Raw genomic sequence first — 22,300 nt, 5'->3', positions numbered from 1 at the left:
AGTACTAACAGACGCTGATCTCTCATATTAACGTATGTATTTGTTCCTTGTCCCGTCTTCAGGAACCAATAAAAATAAAGTGAGCTCCGAGAGAGTGGAAATCTGGTTGGCCTCATTCACAGCTCTACTCCTATCACTTTTACAGAGCCTGGCATAGACAGCTGTTCAATAAATACTGGGGACAAAATAAAGTCCACGTGGGAAAATGGGCCAGCCGCTACCAAGGATGAAGACATACAATATATACATATATTTTTGGGGAAGACTTCAATTCCGACTCAAAGGAAAGATGAATCCAAAGATGCGAAATCTGTACTGGGATCTTTTTTGTGGGGTCTGTGAGCCAGGATGAAATTTGCTGAGGATGAAATAAATAGGAATGTCAATTAAGGGCAGAAGATGATTACTAGTGTTAACTTTTCAATGTGGATTCCTGGTCTGAAATATGTTTCCCCCTGCACTTACATATTTGGCCCTATCTTTCCTTACATGTTTATTAAAGCAATATTGTGCCATTAGGCAATGCAACTCCCAAAGACATTACTGGAATAAGGTCATTGCTTCAGGCTAGTGGGAGACTATAAGAGAGTTCAAACAGGTTATTTGTTGGGTAAGAACCCCTAAAAGCAAGAGGTTTTTGTTTTGTTTGAAAGCAAAGTCAAACCGATTCTCAAAGTGAATATGGTATGATGAAGACAGGATCATTATGAAGCTAGAAACTTGACAACATCACTTTAAAAGCTCAAGCATATGTAACCCACGACTAAAGGCGCTGCAATGTTATGCAATATGACTGTCAGGGGAACGAATTTCCAACCTCATGACTCACTTATTGAACGTTTCCTTCATTAAAAAAAAAAAATATGAACATAAAAGTGCTATATAAAGATATCTGATATCCAAAGCATGAAAGCACAGCAGCTACTAGGCTAGGAAGAATCTCAAGTTGATATCGTGCCATCAGAGCCACCCTTCCAAGACGGAAAGTTACTCCACTTTTTGAAAAATATGGCCGCAGACACTTCCTGCCCCGAGCTCAGCTCGATCCGACGGTCTCTTCCCAGAACTTGGTCCTGAGTGCTCACAAACTGGCAGGAGAGCGAAGGCTCTGTGAAAGGGAAGTAAAAATAATTCCGAAGGAGGCCTCGCCGCACCGACTCTGCCTCCCCTTTGCCCTACTGAGAGCGAGGTGGCTTCCACCCTGCCCACCTCCAGGCCACCCTCCCCTGACGCCTCGAGGGTGACCTGCGGACTAAAGCAGTCCAGAGTGGCTCAAGCCCACCCACCAGTGCCTGCTCCAGGGGTTTCCCGGTCGCCCCCCTCCCCTGGGGCCATCCGGCAGGTCCCCGCGACTACACAGCTCTCTCGACCAAACGATTTTCACCAACTTTATTGGCTCCCGCCGGGCCCCTCGCCGCCCACCTCCCCGCTAGATGTCACCGGCCCTCCATGACATCCAGCACATTCAAAAGCATTGCGGGACGACCATGAAAAGGGCCTTTGCTGGGGGAGCCAGCTCCCTGAGGGCGGCGTCAGGGTCATTTGCTCTTCGTCTTCTGACTCTCCGTCTTCTTGGGCAGCAGCACGGCCTGGATGTTGGGCAGGACGCCGCCCTGAGCGATGGTCACTTTGCCCAGCAGCTTGTTTAACTCCTCGTCGTTGCGGATGGCGAGCTGCAGGTGGCGGGGAATTATCCTGGTCTTCTTGTTGTCACGCGCGGCGTTGCCAGCCAGCTCCAGGATCTCCGCCGTAAGGTACTCCAACACCGCCGCCAGGTACACCGGCGCCCCGGCGCCCACTCGCTCCGCGTAGTTCCCTTTGCGCAGCAGTCTGTGCACTCGGCCCACCGGGAACTGCAGGCCCGCGCGGGAGGAGCGGGATTTGGCCTTTGCTCGCACTTTGCCGCCCTGTTTCCCGCGACCGGACATGATCACCTCTCGCCTACAACTCCAGAGACGGAGACAAACCGCTCTCGGCGTCCGGTACCGGAATGCAACGTACCGCACCCGAACTGCCTCTACAAACTCTTTACGGCCGCGCGGCAGCCCCTTTCCATTGGCTCTGGTGACCAATGACAGGCAGGCTCCGCTCCCAACTAGCGCTCTGGAAGAGAGACCGCCTCCTCCTGCTCTCTCCAATCAATAGAGCAATCTCCGAATCCTCATTTACATAGCCGCTCACATAAATAATGAGGCCAGCCGGCTCAGTCTTTGGGGACCCAGATGAATTTAGCGGTTACGGGTTTTCCACGACCACGCTCGCTCCCAAGCACATAAACTCGTAGGAAATAAGAAAACATGGTTGGAAACAGAAAACAATCCAGAAGAAGAGCTACAGGGGTTGTCCGTAGACGTTGCTATGCTAAGTGGATGTTCTCATATAATACACCGTACTACTCAGGTAGGTTTCTGTCTCCGCAGCCCGTGCTGCTTAGGCGAAACAACAGCCTGTCCGCGGAATTCTGCCTGCCCAGGACAGGGTCCGTGGGCTGTTTCTTATACAAGCGCCTTGCCTCCAGCTAGCTACCCAACAGTGTAGAGACCACCCTGGTCTCCCCGCAGGGTCCTGCGGCTCACAGCCAGCCAATCGTTCACTTTTGAGTCTTTGAAGCTAGAGTGATGACCAGACGTGAATGCTTCCTGTGCTGACGGGAGGAACAAGCTCGCCTAGCCAAAATATCTTTTGTCTTTGAGGCTATGGGCCTGCAAAGAGCCACTAGGTTTTATTGGAGAGGCCAAAGTCTTGGCCTTGGCTTGCTCCCCGCAAGCCAGGGCGCCGCAGATCAGCGGATCGGGTCCTCTGCGAAGACGTGGAGGTCCCCCGGGTCTCTTTGTAAATGAGCCCAGAGACTAAAGTCAGAATGGCAGCTTATTCTTATATACCTGAATTGTGGACCCATGCTTTTTGAAACAAAAAGAGTGTTTCAAGTGTTTTGTTTTAATTAAAAATTACTTTCTCCTAATTCATCGAGGTCATTTCATTTTTACTTGAACATTTTCAGTAACACAGTTAACACCGATACGTGATGTAATGTTGAACGCTTGCTTTTTAAAATAAACATTTTATGTGGATTCATTTACATTTAAAGTAAAACAAATTTACCTTCTCACTATCCGAATAAAGATTTGACTTCACTGAAATAACATTTTCAAATATTTATGTATATGTCATTACTGCCTAGAACAATGATGAACCCATACTGGGGACTCAATAAATGTCTTCAGAGCTATTGTCATGGTTTAGGCGGTCTTTCCGGAGCCAGTCAGCCTCAGCCTAAATCCTGGCTTTACCACTGAGCAGTGACCTTTGGTAAGTTATTTGACTCCTCTACCTGTATCAAAGTGTTTTGGAAATTAAATACGTTAGTAAGCATCCAATAACTCTTAGATATACCAAATAAATGGGCATACAAATCTCTGATGCAGTTTTTAACGAGATGTTCCTGGAATGAGTTCTGTAAACTAGCTTAAATTTTTGCCTGTATCTTGGGGAATTTTCAAGAGTTTTTAAAAGTATTACTATTTTAGACACGATTTTTTTCTTTTATTCCAATAAGCAAGAGATTTCTAATTTGAAAATGTTCTAGTCTTGATTTCTTAGAAAGTTTACGTATAAGTAAGTCAACCGATTTTACCATTACAATAATTTTTTTTTTTTTTTTTTTTTGAGACGGAGTCTCGCTCTGTCGCCCAGGCTGGAGTGCAGTGGCGCGATCTCGGCTCACTGCAAGCTCCGTCTCCCGGGTTCACGCCATTCTCCTGCCTCAGCCTCCCAAGTAGCTGGGACTACAGGCGCCCGCCACCACGCCCGGCTAATTTTTATGTATTTTTAGTAGAGATGGGGTTTCACCATGTTAGCCAGGATGGTCTCGATCTCCTGACCTCGTAATCCGCCCTCCTCGGCCTCCCAGAGCGCTGGGATTACAGGCGTGAGCCACCGCGCCCGGCCCCATTACAATAATTCTTATCTCTTCAAGATCTGATAGACTTTTCCTCTTCCCTCTGAGTCAAATATTAAAATCATGAGTGAAGTTCGACCATTCAGGACTTTTTCCAGCCATTCAAGACAGTGTTCCAACTCTTTTAACAAAAAGTAAAAGAAAAATAAATACCTTTTGGGTTATGAAGATGGGCATGGATTGAAACAAATGTAAACTATAGGCATTTATAAATATAACAAAATTTTACCATAAAGTCTTCCTGCTGTAAAGGCTTATCTTCAAGACCAGGGACAAAGAAGCCCCACTTACTAAAATTCATTGCTCAGAATCCTAATTAACTACCTGGGAAAGACTTATGACTCATCCTCTAAATAACAGCTGCTTTTTAACACAGTAAAACCTTTAGAGAAGACAGGGTCCTGACACCTTTGAAGAGCGGTGACACCTTACAGAAACTTTCGTTTTTGTTCAGGGATTCTCTTGAGAAAGGAAGGGATTCAGAACCTCCTGAGGGGATTTGCAGTAGAAATCATTATTCAAAGTCATGATTGTGGCATCCATTGTTTTACAAGAACTTTGAATTTTTTAAGTGGAAAATGTGAGATGAGAACCTGAGATTTGAATGACATAAGACATTGACAATATTTCAACTAAATAACCACAGGAAGTTACTTGGTTGAAAAGCACACAGGCTCTTGCAGGGCAGGAAAACCTGCAAATTGCGCAGAAGCAGCTGAAAGGGGAATGGCGGGGGTCGGGGGGAGGTGGGGGTGGAGTGTAGGTGGGGGACGGGAAGCTGGACTTTCTTTTTTCAATTGAAAGGATTTTAATTATCTGCAGGGCCGTAAAAGAGAAAAAAGTCCTCTCCCCCTACTATGTCTTCAGAAGACCCACGTGTGAAAAATTTTAAGTAATTGCTTTGAAATCTCGGATGTAAAGCTTTTCAGGTTTTTATAGAGTTTCATAGTAAGTCAGGAATTCCGTTTGAAAAAACAGAAGGAGGGAGGGACAGAACAAGGAACGTGCATAGGATCTGGCCTACTTTTATTTAAGCGCTGAGAAAAGGCAATATAAATTCTTTTAGCTCATACTGTTTTAACTTTAAAACGTATCACCATGAACCTTTCTCCAAACATCAGAAAAAATTTTCCCAAAAGAGCAAACAACAAAAAAATCAGGCTGGTTTCGCTGACTGCTTCCTGGACTTAATAACTATAGCATGTCTCCAGAGGTGGGGCCTAGAGCTCCGCCCACTTTTTTTGATGTTTTCAAACAGGTCCGCATCGAGAGAATATAAGCCCTGGTCTGCGCCTGGCAATCACAGTAGGCGGCCCGATTTTCTACTGCGTAGGCGCTGTGCTTCCAGAATGTCTGGGCGAGGTAAAGGTGGCAAGGGGCTGGGTAAGGGAGGCGCCAAGCGCCACCGGAAGGTGCTGCGGGATAACATCCAAGGCATTACAAAGCCGGCGATTCGCCGTCTCGCCCGACGTGGGGGCGTTAAGCGCATTTCTGGTCTCATCTACGAGGAGACCCGGGGAGTCCTCAAAGTCTTCCTGGAGAACGTGATCCGCGACGCGGTGACTTACACGGAGCACGCCAAGCGCAAGACCGTCACGGCCATGGATGTGGTGTATGCGCTGAAACGCCAGGGTCGCACCCTCTATGGTTTCGGCGGCTGAGCTGTCCCCACAGCTTCTCTACAGACTCCAAAAGGCCCTTTTCAGGGCCCCCAAACTGTTACAGAAAGAGCTGTTAACACTTCCTACATAACGGGTAAATATCAGCCCTTTGATGCCGCCTTCCGGATACCGGAAATGGGACATTCGCGGCCCGAGCATCTGCTCGGGATTAGACTTGGCGGGCGCGGGGAGAACTAGACCTCAAGGAGGGGATTCCGCCTGTGCTTAGGTACGACCCTGGAGGTGCCGCGCAACGCAGTAGTGACCTCCCAAAATCCAGACTGCCGATTTTGTTTAGAAGAGTGCTTCTACAAAGCCCTAATGTTAGAACTGGTCATGGTGTTCTAAGCGGCCGAGTCGTTGGCCCATAAGCACGTATCGGATGGCTTCCATGTAAATCAGGGCTTAGGTGACTTCCTGCTGGCCTTCAGGGGTGAGCGTCACGCGTCAGAGGGCGGTTCGTGCGTGTGCAGGGCCTGCTAGGTCGCAGGAAATGGGAGGTCGCAGCACGCCGCTACCTGCAAGCCCGAAAGCTGAATGCAGCTCTAGTGTGGCGCGTAGTCTTACTGGGTACTATTTTACTTCATCGCTGACGTTGAGTGAGAGGTGACCAACCTCAGATGCTGAGATTAAGGCGGCCGGGCGAAACTCGCGACACCCTGCGATTCCCGCTTAGCCAGCTGCGTAAAGTTGCCTACGCCAAGCGGGTGGCGTCCTGCTCGGCCACCTGGCGGTGGGCGTGGAGTTGACAGGCAGGCAGTGGGGGTCACGCCCGCATGAAAGGCCAGATCACCTGCAGGTCGCCAAGTTGCCGGGAATCCCCCGCTCCGAGCAGTGTCATGCCCATCACAAATAACCCTATCGCAGCCGGGAGGTAAGCCCTGGCTTCCGAGTAAAGGCCCTGTTCAGAGCAGCCTGGGGGTCTAGAAGGGAAACGGGCGGCGGGTTAGGTTCTAATAAGTTCAGTGAGAATGTAAGAGAGACAGCTGTGGGATTACCAAGCGCGTGGTCCTACCCGGTACTCCCGGGGTGTAGTGAGGGTCTTGGAGAAAGGTGGGGCTGGTGCTACCAGTTAAGCACACTTTCCAGTAGGCGAGGGTAGGGGGCGGAAGACCTGGTGATCAGCCTGCGTGCAGGCCGTAGGGGTCGCCCCGGCCTCCGGTAAAGCTCCGTATAACAGCCTCGCTCTACTCCTGGCTCTGTCCTTCCTAACTTCTCATTAGGCTTGGCACCCCAGGATGCGGTGTGATCCATGCCGCGTTAACTAATCTGCCCCTTCTCTACCTTTTCTTTTTTCCTTTCTTTTCGAGACCAAGTCTAGCTCTGCCACCGAGGCTGGAGTGCAGTGGCACGATCTCGCCTCCGCCTCCGGGTTCAAGCGATTCACCTGCCTCAGCTTCCCGAGTAGCTGGGATTACAGGCCTGCGCCACCACGCCCGGCTAATTTTTGTATTTTTTTTTTTTTTTTTTTTTTTTGGTAGATACGGGTTTCATCATGTTGGCCAGGCTGGTCTTGAACTCCCTGGCCTCAAGTGATTCACCCGCCTCCGCCTCCCAAAGTGCTGGCATTTCAGGCGTGAGCCACCACGCTTGGTCTTGCTCTAGCTATTCTAAACATGGAGAAGTCATTTAGCTTCCTTGGTGCGGTGGGCTGAAGTCACTCTAAGGGAGTTTCCCAGCCCCAGGGGTTAAAGAACTGGAGTCAAGATTTGAACCCAGCTGGCGAAGGATTCCGCACCGCTTGATCTTGACATTTGCCTCCTCTTCTGCCAGGAAGGCTCCCCTGTTCCTTTTTGCTGACGTGTCATTTCTAAGTACTTTCTCCTACTCCATAAAGACTTCAAGTGAGTACACAATACTGGTGTTAGTTTAATTTCTAAGACAGTGAGACACTCGGAGAAGTTCAATTTTCTTTAATGCAAGTGAAAAATTGAGTTACTTAAAAGAAATAGAGTCTGGCATACTTTCGTGCCCTCAATATTTGTTGCATGACCAAATGAGTGATTTTGGGTTTCACATTAATTAAGGATGAAAGTTAGGGCCCCCACAGAGGATAGAAATACTGTAGATATTTGTATGACAATTAAAACTCTTCCTTAAGTATTTAACTTATATGGAATTGTTTAAATATTTCATGGTTTTGGGTTGTTTTTTTTTTATTTTTGTAGTGGTCTCAATTCTTTGATTAGAATAGAACTTATATTTTCCCTTGTAGCATAGTTATTTGTGTTTTGTTCTTTATAAAATATAACCTAATTATCTAAACCCAAGAAATATTTTTGTCTGTGACTGTGAGTCCTATGATATAGTAAGTACCCAGTCCTGACAGTAATCATATCTTCCAAACCAAAACTGGGTCACACGGTTCAATAACTGAACAGAATGTCTCAAACTGAAAACAATCAAGATTTTCTGAAGTTTACTATTAATAGTAAAATTGCTTACTAAAAATGTTAAAGAACTTGATTTAAAACTCTGTAATGCCTCACTTAAAATGTGAATGAGGGGGGCGGGGTGGGGGTGGCTATAATGCCAGCACTTTGGGAAGGCTGAGGCAGTAGGATTGCTGGAGGCCAGGAGTTTGAGACCAGCATGGCCAACATAGTGAGACCCCATCTCTACATAAAATAAGAATTATAAAATGTAAAGTGAATGGAATGCATTGAAATTTGATCCTGTAGCAAAGTCATCCCTTTTGAATTTTGAACATTTATTTAATGCCTCTTTTCCAAGCATATTTTGAATATTCAGAGATAAATGAGCAAGTTACTGCCATCAAGAAACTCCTATTTTTCTAGGAGAGAAAGGGGAAAGACATGTAGTTGTACAAGTGGTTTGCTCTAATAGAGTGGTATAAATCAAATGCTATTGGTATACAAAAGGACAAATTTTGTCAGCCAAGTGTATGGGTATCTTCAAAGAGCACAGGTGCCATCTGTTCTGAGCTAATGACCCATTGAAGAAGGCCACACCAAATTTGGGGGAAAAGCAGCATAAACAAATGCCAGAGTATTTTCCAGGCAGGGTGTATTTGGAGAATCTCCTAATGTTGTATATTTAATTTGTCCTTTGTCCAAGAATAATGCAATGAACTAGGCAACTAGTTGAATAAAAATTGAAACCAAGTTCAAACAAGCCTATTGAAAAATGGGCAAAAGACTGGAAAAACATGGCCAATAAGCGTAAGAAGAGATGTTCAGCTTGATCAGTCATCAAGAAGCTACAAATCAAGACCACACTGAGGCTGGGTGTGGTGGCTCATGCCTGTAATCCCAGCACTTTGGGAGGCCGAAGTGGGCAAATCACTTGGACAGGAGTTTGAGACCAGCCTGGGCAACATGGTGAAACCCTGTCTCTACTAAAAATACAAAAAGTTAGCTGGGCATGGTGGTACACACCTGTAATCCCTGTTACTCGGGGGCTGAGGCACAAGAATCACTTGAACTCTGGAGAGAGAGGTTGCAGTAAGCGGACATCAGCCACTGCACTCAAGACTCTCTCTCTCTCTCTCAAAAAAAAAAAAAAAGACCACAATGAAATACAACTTTGGACTCAGTAGACTGACAAAAATTAACAAATGTTACACAGAATCTCTTATATTGCTGGTAGGAGTATAAATTGTTTCAATTATTTTTGAAACTAAGGGTTTGCATTATCTTGTGAAGTTTAAGATAGATTCACATATATGCTCAAGCAGCAATTCCACCTCTGGGTATTTACCTAAAGGAAATGATAGCATGAATGCCCCAGGAGACATGGTCATTAAAGTTCTTAGTAGAACTGCTCACAATAGCAACAACAAACCAAATGCCCATTGACGAGAGTGGATGAATAAATTATGGTGAAATATTTTGCAGTCAAAATTAACAGATAAATCCAATATGACTTAACAGTGGTTTACAGCGAATGTTTTCTCTGCTGACACATCAATACTTGTGTCTTCATATGTTTAGCATTTTTATTCTGAACTTATATGTGGTTGAAGGTCATCTGTGGGAGTCAGAAACTAAATTGAGCATGCTGCCTCCAGAGAGAATTAGCATTTGCTTGTTTTTTTCGGGTAACATACTGCTATGGACTGGGGCCACTTTAGCCCTGTTTGAGTATCCTAGGCTATTAGTAGAGTCAAGTTTTACTTCTTACAACTTATTCCCAAGGCTTATTCTCCAGTGTAACCCTAGATTTATTTTTTTAATATTTTTATCTTTTTTAAGATTCAAGGGATACACATGCAGGTTTGTTACATGAGTATTGCATAATGCTGAGGTTCAGGCTTCTGATGACCCCATCACCCAAGTAGCAAACATAGTACCCGATAGGTAGTTTTTTAGTTTTTCAACCCTTGCCCCACTCCCTCCCTTCCCATGAATCCCCAGTGTTAGAAATGCTTGTTCCCCAGTGCCGTAAAGAAATAGCACTTGAACATAAATTTAATTTCTTCAGCAAGGCCATTTTTACTTTCTGCAGAAAGGGTACACTCGCTAGCAGTTTTGTCACCAGAGTACACAGAACAAAGGAGACAGGGTCATTTATAACCTGATGCGTCCACACTACTGCTGTGTCCGATTTCCACTGGCTGGAATGGGACCTCACATTCTGTATTTGTCCTGATTGGCTAGCAACTTAGAACCTTTTAAAAGAGGCAAAGGCAGAGGAGAACAAAGGAAGGAGGAAGTAACTTGTGGAATGCTGAGAAAGGTAAAAACACCTTCAAATAAGGAAGAGGAACAGGCTATGACCTAATGCTTGCTTGGACCAGTATAAGCATGCCAGGGCAAATATTTAGGCTAAATTGTGGGAGATAACATAAAGTACATTGATTTCTTTATTACAGCTAGCAGATATTTAAGAATGTTGGCACAGGTCTTTGAATAAATTTTGCTTCTAAGGAAAGTTACTGTTTATTCCTAATTAGATGGGGAAGAAAGTCTTTGAAGAGGAACCTCTACTTTTTTTTTTTTTTTTTTTTTACACCAGTGTCTATTGTTCCTATCTTTGTGTCCATGTGTACACAATGTTGAGTTCCAACTTACAAGTGAGGACATGCAGTATTTGTTTTTCTGTTTCTGCATTAATTTGATTAGGCTAATGGCCTCCAGCTGCATCCATGTTGCTGCAAAGGACAGGATTTCATTCTTTTTAATGGCTGTATAGTATTCCATGGTGTATATGTACCACATTTTCTTTATCTAGTCCACCATTGATGGGTACCTGGGTTGATACCATGCCTTTGCTATTGTGAATGGTGGTGTGGTAAACATATGAGTGCAGGTGTCTTTTTGGTAGAACGATTTATTTTCCTCTGAGTATATACCCAGTATGGGATTGCTGGGTAAATAATAATTCCATTTTTAGCTCTTTGAGAAATCTCCAAACAGCTTTCCACATAGGCTGAACTAATTTGCATTGCCACCAACAGTGTGTAATTGTTCCCGTTTCTCAACCCTGGAAGGGTTATTCAGATAGTGTTTGCCAGACTGCTGGAAGTGTATTTCACTAACTATAGTTTGATTCATATGTCTTCCCTATCTGTAAATTCCTTGAAAGAAGGAACTTCTGACCTAAAATTTTGAATAAAACATTAAAGTTTTAGGGAAATTTGGCTGGGTGCAGTAGCTCATGCCTGTAATCTCAGCACTTTGGGAGGCCAAGGTGGGAGGATTACTTGAGCCCAGAAGTTCAAGAACAGCATGGGCAACATAGTGAGACCCCCATCTCAAAAATAACAAATAAAATAAAGTTTTGGGGAAAAATTATGCGCTATATTAATTACCTGTTCCTGCCCTGGAGATGATGTTTGGTTATATTTTCAGGTTCTTTCACTATTTTTATTTTTGTCTGTTTGGACTTACAACTTTTATCTATGTTAAATCTGGTATTTATACTTCCCTTTAAAGCCATATATTTTATCAAAAAATTATTAGAGAAAATTTATACTCACATGGTATTTTCTAATATTAAAAACTCCTTAAAAAAACTCATGTCTGTCACCTTGCTCATTTCCTTTTTTTATTTTTTGAGACAGAGTTTCCCTATTGTCACCCAGGATAGAGTACAGTGGCACGATCTCAGCTCACTGCAACCTCCACCTCCCAGGTTCAAGCTATTCTTCTGCCTCAGCCTCCTGAGTAGCTGGGCTGGCAGGCGCCCGCCACCATGCCCGGCTAATTTTTGTACTTTTAGTAGAGACGAGGTTTCGCCATGTTGGCCAGGCTGGTCTCAAACTCCTGACCTCAGGTGATCCGCCCACCTATTGAGTGCTGGGATACAGGCATGAGCCACCACGCCCGGCCCACCTTGCTCATTTCTAATTTTGTTTTATCTTCCGATTATATTTTTTCAGAAATTTGTCTGTTAGTTTCTTCAAGAAATTATCAATTTATCCTTTTAGAAATGTTTAATAATTTCTATTGTTATTTCTTATATTCTAACCTTTTTTAATTTTTATGTTTTTGGTTTTTTTTGTTTTTGTTTTTTTGCATTTCTTCTTTTCTCCTCAGTTCATTTTAGATTCTTTGTTTTTAAAATAACACCATTGGCCTGGCGTGGTGGCGCCACCTGAAATCCCAGCATTTTGAGAGTTTGAGATGGGTGGATCACTTGAGCCCAGGAGTTCGAGACTAGCTTGGGCAACATGGTGAAACCCTGTCTCTACCAAAAAAATACAAAAACTAGCAGGACATGGTGGCATGTGCCTGTAGTCCCAGCTACTTGGGAGGCTGAGGTAGGATAATGACTTGAGCCCGGGAGGTCAAGGCTGCAGTGAGCCACTGCACTCTAGCCTGGGTGACAAGGCAAGACCCTGTCTCAAAAATTAAATTAATTAAATAACACCATAATTTATGGGTGTGTATTTATTTATAGCTTTAGCCACATATAAACTCTTAAAATGTTATAGTGTATTTTATTACTTCCTAAGTAATCTATGATTTTATTTTTACTTCATCTTAACTCACTTATTGAAGAGGTTAATATTTTAGGTAGTTGAAATGTTTTCCTGTTTTAATTGTCAGTATTAATTTCTAGTTATAAATTTGGACTAAAGAATGTGACCTGAGCAATTTCTTCATTTTGGATATTACTGAAGTTTTATTTGTGACCAATATTTGAAACCATTTCATGGTTCCTGAACAAGAAAGCATGGTATATGCTTCAAAATACAACATTCAACTTATAGCTGTATTCAGTGTTGTTAATTGTATTTTGAAAGTAAAAACTAACCATTGGTTTTTGTCTACCTGATATATATGTGCCTGATAGTATCTTGTTTTCCCCTGCTATGTTTTTGTTTCTGTCAATGTATCATATTTTAAATCATAGTTATTTTATAAAATGTGAGAGTTATTATTTAAACCATGCCTTCTTTAGAGGTTGGACCTTTTATCAATGTGAATAACTCTTTTTGTCCTTTGGATGTCAATTAAATTGAATTCTAATTTTTTTTTTTAACCTTACCTCAGGTGCTGTTTGGCTCCTGCAGCCAAATACACTGATGATCTAATTAAAATGTTTATCTCCCCCAAATTTTAAGAACTTTATTTGGGTTATTTGGAATAATGTATAAAATATCTATATAGATTATTATATAATTCAGGGGGAAGCAAATTATCAGAACAATTTCATGTTATACAAATAACATCAGAAAAATATCTTAAATTATATGGCATATTCTATTGATTCATCCACAAATTTATAAGTCCTTACCACCTTTCATTATATTGGTACTAGGCATTATAGTGGTGCTAGGCATTATAGTAATGCTGGGGTATAAACAAGAATAAAACAAAATAAGTTCCTTATTTCAGGGAACTTACAGTATAGGTCAGTGGTTCTTAGCTTTTTTTTAAATTATGAATTCCTTTGAAAGTCTAGTAAAATAATCCAACACCATTATTTCCCATTGCACATACCCCCAGATGTTTTAGACATATTTTCAATTGCTCCATGGACCTCAAGAAAACTTGGTTGGTGTGCAGTGTGGTGTATTATGGGTAAGACTGGACCTGGTGTTAGAAAATCTGCATTTGAGGCTTTGTTCTGACAGTGTCTAGTGTAAACATGGGCAGACCACTTAAACCTCTCTTTAGTCTTCTCTGTAGAATGATGATAATACCATCTAATTAGCAGGATTGTTGTTTTATTCAGTGAGACAGCATATGTAAAGAACTTAGTAAAATAAAAAGCAACGTGTTTATAATGGTCTAAGTTATCTTCTTCGTGCTTTATTTATGATTAGTGAAAAGACTAAATTCAAATCTCTTTTATGTGTCATAACTTTTATGCAACGAATACAGATATAGTTCTTCCACTTCCTTGTATCAAGATTTACTAGTGAAACTGACATTTTTTCCTTTGGTATAGTCAGATTGAGTATTAAGTTTATCTTTCATGTCTATCATTATTCTAAGTTAGCTGAACATTGACTACTATATTCTATTTTTCAAGGTCTGTGAATAGTTAGAGCCACATCACGAAGTCAGTACAAGATGTAACTTACTCATGCAACCAAAGGCCAAACCAGGACTATTAAGGGTATCACTGGAGTTACAGTGACTTGACACAGTTGTGGCAAATGGAAAACCAAGAGTTTGCAATCTGGTTTGGAGGTCCTTGGTAAAATTTCCAAGTGTGACAGATGTGTCCTTGACATTTCTCTCTTTCTGTACCTATTCTCTTCCATCCTTCAAGCACCCAACACTTTCACACTTTGTATTGGTCTGTTCTCATGCTGTTAATAAAGACATACCCAAGATTGGGTAATTTATAAAGAAAAGATGTTTAATTGACTCACAGTTCCACATAGCTGGGGAGACCTCACATCATGGTGGAAGGTGAAGAAGGAGCAAAGTCACGTCTTATATGGCAGCAGGCAAAGAGAGCTTGTGCAGGGGAGCTCCCATTTTTAAAACCATCAAATCTCATGAGACTTATTCACTGCCACAAGAACAGTATGGGGGAAACCGCCCCCATGATTAAATTATCTCCCCCTGGCCTCAACCTTAATGTGGGGATTATTACAATTCAAGGTGAGATTTGGGTGGGGACACAGCCAACCCATATCATTCCACCCTGGCCCCTCCCAAATCTCATGCCCTCACATTTCAAAGCCAATCATGCCTTCCCAACAGTCACCCAAAGTCTTAACTGATTTCAGCATTAACTCTAAAGTCCACAGTCCAAAGTCTCATCTGAGACAAGGCAATTTCCTTCCACCTATGAGCCTGTAAAATCAAAAGCAAGTTAGTTACTTCCTAGATACAATGAGGGTACAGGCATTGGGTAAATATACCCATTCCATGGGATAAATTGTCCAAAACAAAAGGGCTACAGGCCTTATGCAAATCCAAAACCCAGCAGGTGGTCAAATCTTAAAACTCCAAAATGATCTCCTTTGACCACATCTCACATCCAGGTCATGTCGATGCAAAGGTGGGTTCCCATGGTCTTGGGCAACTCTGCCCCTGTGGTTTTGCAGGGCACAGCCCCCTTCATGGCTGCCTTCCCATCTAGCGTTTTTGAGTGTCTGCAGCTTTTTCAGGTATGTGGTGCAAGCTGTTGGTGGATCTACCATTCTGGGGTCTGGAGGATGGTGGCCCTCTTCTTACAGGTCCACTAGGCAGTACCCCAGTGGGGACTCTGTGTCAGGGCTCCCACCACACATTTCCCTTCTATCCTGCCCTAGCAGAGGTTCTCCATGAGGGCTGTGCTGCTGCAGCATGCCTTTCCCTGGACATCCAGGCATTTCCACACATCCTCTGAAAACTAGGCAGAGGTTCCCAAACCTCAATTCTGTGCACCCGTAGGCCCAACACCACATGTAAGCCTCCAAGACTTGGGGCTTGCACCCTCTGAAGCAATGGCCTGAGCTGTATGTTGGCCCCTTTTAGCCATGGCTGGGACGCAGGGCACTAAGCCCTGAGAAAGGACAAAGCAACAAGGCTCAGGGTCCAGCCCACGAAACCACTTTTTCCTCCTAGGTCTCCAGGCCTGTGATGGGAGAGGCTGCCTGAAGACCTCTGACATGCCCTGGAAACATTTTCCCCATTGTCTTGGTGATTAACATTTGGCTCCTCATTGCTTATGAAAATTTCTGCAGCTGGCTTGAATTTCTTCTTAGAAAATAGGTTTTTCTTTTCCATCACATTGTCGGGCTGCAAATTTTCTACTTTTATGCTCTGCTTCCTTTCGAAACATAAGTTCCAGTTACAAACCATATCTTTGTGAATACATAAAACTGAATGCTTTTAACAGGATTCAAATAATCTCTTGAATGCTTTGCTGCTTAGAAATTTCTTCACTAGAAACCCTAAATCATCTCTCAAGTTCAGAGTTCCACAGATCTCTAGGGCAGGGGCAAAGTGCCACTGCTTGTTATGCTAAAGCATAACAAGAGTCACCTTTGCTCCAGTTCCCAACAAGTTCCTCATCTCCATCTGAGACCACCTCAGCCTGGGCTTTATTGTCCATATCACTATCAGCATTTTGGCCAAACCTATTCAACAAGTCTCTAGGAGGTTCCAAACTTTTCTACATCTTTCTGTCTTTTTCTGAGCCCTCCAAACTGTTCCAACCTCTGCCTGTTACCTAATTCCAAAGTTGCTTCCACATTTTTGGGTATCTTTATGCAGCACCCCACTCCCAGTACCAATTTATTGTATTAGTCCATTCTCACGCTACTAATAAAGACATACTCAACACTGGGTAATTTGCAAAGGAAAGAGGTTTAACTGACTCATTGTTCCACATGGCTGTGGGGGGGGGCTTACAATTATGACGGAAGGTGAAGGAGGAGCAGTCACGTCTTAATGGCAGCAGGCAAAGAGAGTTTGTGCAGGGAAACTCCCATTTCTACAGCCATTAGATCTCGTGAGACTTATTTGCTACCATGAGAACAGTATGGGGGAAACCGCCCCCGTGATTCAATTATCTCCACCTGGCCCTGCCCTTGATACATGGGGATTATTACAATTCAAGGTGAGATTTGGGTGGGGACACAGAAAAACCATATCACACTTCCTTCTGACAACTCAAAGCCTCTCATTACATACTTTATTTTAAATGTAGATTATGTGTTTTTCCTATAATTCCTTTGCAACATTTATAAGCTGATGTTTTAATTACCCATAGGTAGTTTTTGTTTTTTTTTTGAGACGGAGTCTCACTCTGTCACCCAGGCTGGAGTGCAGTGGCACGATCTCGGCTCTCTGCAACCTCCACCTTCCAGGTTCAAACAGTTCTCTGCCTCAGCCTCCTGAGTAGCTGGGACTACAGGGGCCCACCACCATGCCCCGCTAATTTTTGTATTTTTAGTAGAGTCAGGGTTTCACCATCTTGGCCATGCTGGTCTTGAACTCCTGACCTCATGATCCACTCACCTTGGGTTCCCAAAGTGCTGGGATTACAGGCTTGAACCACCACACCCAGCCCACCCAATAAGTAGTTTCTTAATAACTGGCATTGAATTAATCATGATTATGATCATTGTCTGATGATAAATTTATTCATTATGAAATCTAAAATCCTATGTACATATTTTTGTAATTATAAAATAATTTACCACTAAATTCCTCCCTATAAACTCAATCAAATCATAATATCCCAAAATACAAACAGCACTCTTACAATCTTAAAAGTTATAATAGTATGCTATGGTTTTAATATTTGTCTCTTCCAAAACTCCTGTTGAAATTTAATAACTCCATAACTGTAAGAAAAAAATACTTATTAGTAAGTTGGGACCGACTCATATTCAGAGGACTGTGTGGTAGATAGAGCTCCCTCTCCCCTCTCCCCTCTCCCCTCTCCCCTCCCCCCTCTCCCCTCTCCCCTCTCCCCTCTCCCCTCTTTCCACGGTCTCCCTCTGATGCCGAGCCGAAGCTGGACGGTACTGCTGCCATCTCAGCTCACTGCAACCTCCCTGCCCGATTCTCCTGCCTCAGCCTGCCGAGTGCCTGCGATTGCAGGCGTGCGCCGCCACGCCTGACTGGTTTTCGTATTTTTTTGGTGGAGACGGGGTTTCGATGTGTCGGCTGGGCTGGTCTCCAGCTCCTAACCGCGAGTGATCCGCCAGCCTCGGCCTCCCGAGGTGCCGGGATTGCAGACGGAGTCTCGTTAACTCAGTGCTCAATGGCGCCCAGGCTGGAGTGCAGTGGCGTGATCTCGGCTCGCTACAACCACCTCCCAGCCGCCTGCCTTGGCCTCCCTAAGTGCCGAGATTGCAGCCTCTGCCTGGCAGCCACCCCGTCTGGGAAGTGAGGAGCGTCTCCGCCTGACTGCCCATCGTCTGGGATGTGAGGAGCCCCTCTGCCTGGCTGCCCAGTCTGGAAAGTGAGGAGCGTCTCTGCCCGGCCGCCATCCCATCTAGGAAGTGAGGAGCGCCTCTTCCCGGCCGCCATCACATCTGGGAAGTGAGGAGCGTCTCTGCCCGGCCGCCCATCGTCTGAGATGTGGGGAGCACCTCTGCCCTGCCGCCCTGTCCGGGATGTGAGGAGTGTCTCTGCCCGGCCGCCCTGTCTGAGAAGTGAGGAGACCCTCTGCCTGGCAACCGCCCCGTCTGAGAAGTGAGGAGCCCCTCCGCCCGGCAGCCACCCCATCTGAGAAGTGAGGAGCGTCCTCCCTCCTCGTCTGGGAGGGAGGTGGGGGGGTCCGCCCCCCGCCCGGCCAGCCGCCCCGTCCAGGAGGTGAGGGGCACCTCTGCCCGGCCGCCCCTACCGGGAAGTGAGGAGCCCCTCTGCCCGGCCAGCCGCCTCGTCCGGGAGGGAGGTGGGGGGGTCAGCCCCCCGCCTGGCCAGCCGCCCCGTCCGGGAGGCGAGGGGTGCCTCTGCCCGGCCGCCCCTACTGGGAAGTGAGGAGCCCCTCTGCCCGGCCAGCCGCCCCGTCCGGGAGGGAGGTGGGGGGGTCAGCCCCCCTCCCGGCCAGCCGCCCCATCCGGGAGGGAGGTGGGGGGGTCAGCACCCCGCCCGGCCAGCCGCCCCGTCCGGGAGGGTGGTGGGGGGATCAGCCCCCCACCTGGCCAGCCGCCCCGTCTGGGAGGGAGGTGGGGGGATCAGCCCCCTGCCCGGCCAGCCGCCCTGTCCAGGAGGTGGGGGGGGCGCCTCTGCCCGGCCGCCGCTACTGGGAAGTGAGGAGCCTCTCTGCCCGGCCAGCCGCTCTGTCTGGGAGGGAGGTGGGGGGGTCAGCCCCCGGCCCGGCCAGCCGCCCCGTCCGGGAGGGAGGTGGGGGGGTCAGCCCCCCGCCTGGCCAGCCACCCCATCCGGGAGGTGAGGGGCGCCTCTGCCCGGCCGCCCCTTCTGGGAAGTGAGGAGCCCCTCTGCCCGGCCAGCCGCCCCGTCCGGGAGGGAGGTGGGGGGGTCAGCCCCCCGCCCGGCCAGCCGCCCCGTCCGGGAGGGAGGTGGGGGGGTCAGCCCCCCGCCCGGCCAGCCGCCCTGTCCGGGAGGGAGGTGGGGGGATCAGCCCCCCGCCCGGCCAGCCGCCCTGTCCAGGAGGTGAGGGGCGCCTCTGCCCGGCTGCCCCTACCGGGAAGTGAGGAGCCCCTCTGCCCAGCCAGCCGCCCCCTCCGGGAGGGAGGTGGGGGGGTCAGCCCCCCGCCGGGCCAGCCGCCCCGTCGGGGAAGTGAGGGGCGCCTCTGCCCGGCCGCCCCTACTGGGAAGTGAGGAGCCCCTCTGCCCGGCCAGCCACCCTGTGCGGGAGGGAGGTGGGGGGTCAGCCCCCCGCCCGGCCAGCCGCCCCGTCCGGGAGGGAGGTGGGGGGGTCAGCCCCCCGCCTGGCCAGCCACCCCATCCGGGAGGTGAGGGGCGCCTCTGCCCGGCCGCCCCTTCTGGGAAGTGAGGAGCCCCTCTGCCCGGCCAGCCGCCCCGTCCGGGAGGGAGGTGGGGGGGTCAGCCCCCCGCCCGGCCAGCCGCCCCGTCCGGGAGGGAGGTGGGGGGGTCAGCCCCCCGCCCGGCCAGCCGCCCCGTCCGGGAGGGAGGTGGGGGGGTCAGCCCCCCGCCCGGCCAGCCGCCCCGTCCGGGAGGTGGGGGGTCAGCCCCCCGCCCGGCCAGCCGCCCCGTCCGGGAGGGAGGTGGGGGGGTCAGCCCCCCGCCCGGCCAGCCGCCCCGTCCGGGAGGGAGGTGGGGGGGTCAGCCCCCCGCCCGGCCAGCCGCCCTGTCCGGGAGGGAGGTGGGGGGATCAGCCCCCCACCCGGCCAGCCGCCCTGTCCAGGAGGTGAGGGGCGCCTCTGCCCGGCTGCCCCTACCGGGAAGTGAGGAGCCCCTCTGCCCAGCCAGCCGCCCCCTCCGGGAGGGAGGTGGGGGGGTCAGCCCCCCGCCGGGCCAGCCGCCCCGTCGGGGAAGTGAGGGGCGCCTCTGCCCGGCCGCCCCTACTGGGAAGTGAGGAGCCCCTCTGCCCGGCCAGCCACCCTGTCCGGGAGGGAGGTGGGGGGTCAGCCCCCCGCCCGGCCAGCCGCCCCGTCCGGGAGGGAGGTGGGGGGGGTCAGCCCCCCGCCCGGCCAGCCGCCCCGTCCGGGAGGTGAGGGGCGCTTCTGCCCGGCCGCCCCTACTGGGAAGTGAGGAGCTCCTCTGCCCGGCCACCACCCCATCTGGGAGGTGTACTCAACAGCTCATTGAGAACGGGCCATGAAGACAATGGCGGTTTTGTGGAATAGAAAGGGGGGAAAGGTGGGGAAAAGATTGAGAAATCGGATGGTTGCTGTGTCTGTGTAGAAAGAGGTAGACATGGGAGACTTTTCATTTTGTTCTGTACTAAGAAAAATTCTTCTGCCTTGGGATCCTGTTGATCTGTGACCTTACCCCCAACCCTGGGCTCTCTGAAACATGTGCTGTATCCACTCAGGGTTGAATGGATTAAGGGCGGTGCAAGATGTGCTTTGTTAAACAGATGCTTGAAGGCAGCATGTTCGTTAAGAGTCATCACCACTCCTTAATCTCAAGTACCCAGGGACACAAACACTGCGGAAGGCCGCAGGGTCCTCTGCCTAGGAAAACCAGAGAACTTTGTTCACTTGTTTATCTGCTGACCTTCCCTCCACTATTGTCCTGTGACCCTGCCAAATCCCCCTCTGCGAGAAACACCCAAGAATGATCAATAAAAAAGAAAGAAAAAAAAAAAAGACTACTTAAAAAAAAAATACTTATTTACCTGCATTGATTAGTCAAGAAAAACAGACTAGCAAATAAAAAATAGATTCAAGGCTAAAAAAAAAAAAAAAAAAAAAAAAAAAAAAAAAAAAAAAAACTGTAAGAAATAAGTTCCTAGACCAGGCACAGCAGCTCATGCCTGTAATCCCAGCAGTTTGGGACGCCTAGACAGACGGATCACCTGAGGTCAGGAGTTTGAGACAAGCCTGGCCAACATGGTGAAACCCCATCTCTACTAAAAATATAAAAATTAGCTGGGCATGGTGGCAGGTGCCTGTCATCCTAACTACTCGGGAGGCTGACGCAGGAGAATCGCTTGAATCCGGGAGGTGGAGGTTGCAGTGAGCCGAGATTGCGCCATTGCACCCCAGCCTGGGTGACAGAGTGAGAGTGAGACTTTGTCTCATAAAAAAAAAAAAAAAAAAAAAAAAAAATTCTTTTCTTTATAAATCACCCAGTTTCAGTTATTCTGTTATAATCAACAGAGAACAGACCAAGACATAATGCATATCAATAAGTTTTCCACAATATTTATTGTGCTGTCTTACATTTTTAAATGGGATTTGTGAAATTTGATGAAAAGCAAATTGTCTTAGAGATAAATTATATATTAATCTTGTAATTTGAAAAACCATTGAATTAGCTGCTCTAGATATATGAAAAGGAAATACTTAATATTTTTCAATTAAATATCTACATTTTTGTGTTGTCTTTATTCATTGTCATCATCATCGGCTCTGAACTCTTGTTTACCCTTTGAAGAATAAGATGAAGAAACTGGGGAAGGTGCTTCCTGTGTTCAGCCTTTTTATAAAACAATTTCGTTACAATTGTATTTCTAAGCAACTTAAGTGGTTTTGTATTTTTCATTTAATCTGGTGGTCTTTATCTTTTAATAAGAGAATTCAGTTCGTTCACATTTAAAAACTGTAAATATGATTTTTCCTTCCTTCTTGTGTTTTTCTATTGTTTCTTTTGCTTTTATTTATTTTTTGAGACAGGGTCTCACTCTGTCGTCCAGGCTTGAATGCAGTGGCACCATCATGGCTCATTGTAGCCTCGACTTTCTGGGTTCAGGTGATCTTCTCACCTCAGCGTCCTGAGTGGCTGGGACTACAAGCACGTCCCACCATGCTGGCTAATTTTTTGTATATTTTTGTAGAGACAGGGTTTCGCCATGTTGCCCAGGCTGGTCTCCAACTCCTGGGCTCAAGCAATCTGCCCACCTCGGTCTCCCAAAGTGCTGATATTACAGGCATGAGCCACCACACCTCACCTTATTGTTAAGGTTTTTTCAAGATACTATTTGTAACGAAAACTGCTAGTGATCCCTTCATTGTCCATTCTCTCCTTTGTTCTCAGTATCAGAACCTAAGTTCCACTGAGAGTGGTAAAGCACTCAGTGGGAAATGTGGGTTTTCCAGTCCAACTGCAAACTCCTTGCAGAGGGTGACACAGACGAGAGAAGCTTTGTGCTTCAGTCTTCCTCCTTTTTCCTGCTTGGAATATGGAAGTAATAATGGCCATATAGCATTCATAAGATGACA

At 47.0% G+C, this 22,300-nt stretch overlaps 2 protein-coding genes across 5 annotated transcripts in view; one reads left to right on the top strand and one right to left on the bottom strand.

The window, feature by feature from the left end:
• Positions 1–987: 987 nt before the first annotated feature.
• On the bottom strand, positions 988–3,670 carry LOC100976242 (histone H2A.J). The gene is made up of 2 exons (XM_014347105.5): positions 1,562–3,670; positions 988–1,088 (listed from the first exon to the last, which is right to left on the bottom strand). Exons 1-2 carry the CDS (start codon positions 1,926–1,928, stop codon positions 988–990), a joined length of 468 nt encoding a protein of 155 aa, XP_014202591.1. The 5' UTR covers positions 1,929–3,670.
• A 1,280-nt stretch (positions 3,671–4,950) lies between these two features.
• Positions 4,951–22,300, top strand: part of LOC100976584 (histone H4) — a 35,056-nt gene continuing 17,706 nt past the window's right edge. Inside the window, exons 1-2 of one of the 4 annotated variants that reach the window (XM_055095431.2) lie at positions 4,951–5,713; positions 6,930–21,455. In XM_055095431.2, coding sequence (XP_054951406.1) covers positions 5,203–5,619 — 417 coding nt within the window. In that variant the 5' untranslated portion in view covers positions 4,951–5,202 and the 3' untranslated portion in view covers positions 5,620–5,713; positions 6,930–21,455. Of the gene's footprint in view, positions 21,456–22,300 lie in introns of those variants that run through there. The other 3 variants (XM_063593009.1, XM_063593007.1, XM_063593008.1) reach the window with 3 other exon arrangements.

This window comes from Pan paniscus, chromosome 10, assembly GCF_029289425.2.
Source record: "Pan paniscus chromosome 10, NHGRI_mPanPan1-v2.0_pri, whole genome shotgun sequence".
NCBI lineage: Eukaryota > Metazoa > Chordata > Mammalia > Primates > Hominidae > Pan > Pan paniscus.
The sequence above is the reverse complement of the archived record's forward strand: the minus strand, read 5'-3'. Positions and strand labels throughout refer to the sequence as shown.

What these genes read in the sequence shown, in the direction of transcription:
- LOC100976242 (XM_014347105.5), bottom strand. Translation starts at nt 1,928, where the DNA reads ATGTCCGGTCGCGGGAAACAGGGCGGCAAAGTGCGAGCAAAGGCCAAA. An exon ending in GCTGCCCAAGAAGACGGAGA is followed by an intron (nt 1,089 to 1,561) that starts GTCAGAAGACGA and finishes CTCTCCTGCCAG; the next exon opens with TTTGTGAGCACTCAGGACCA.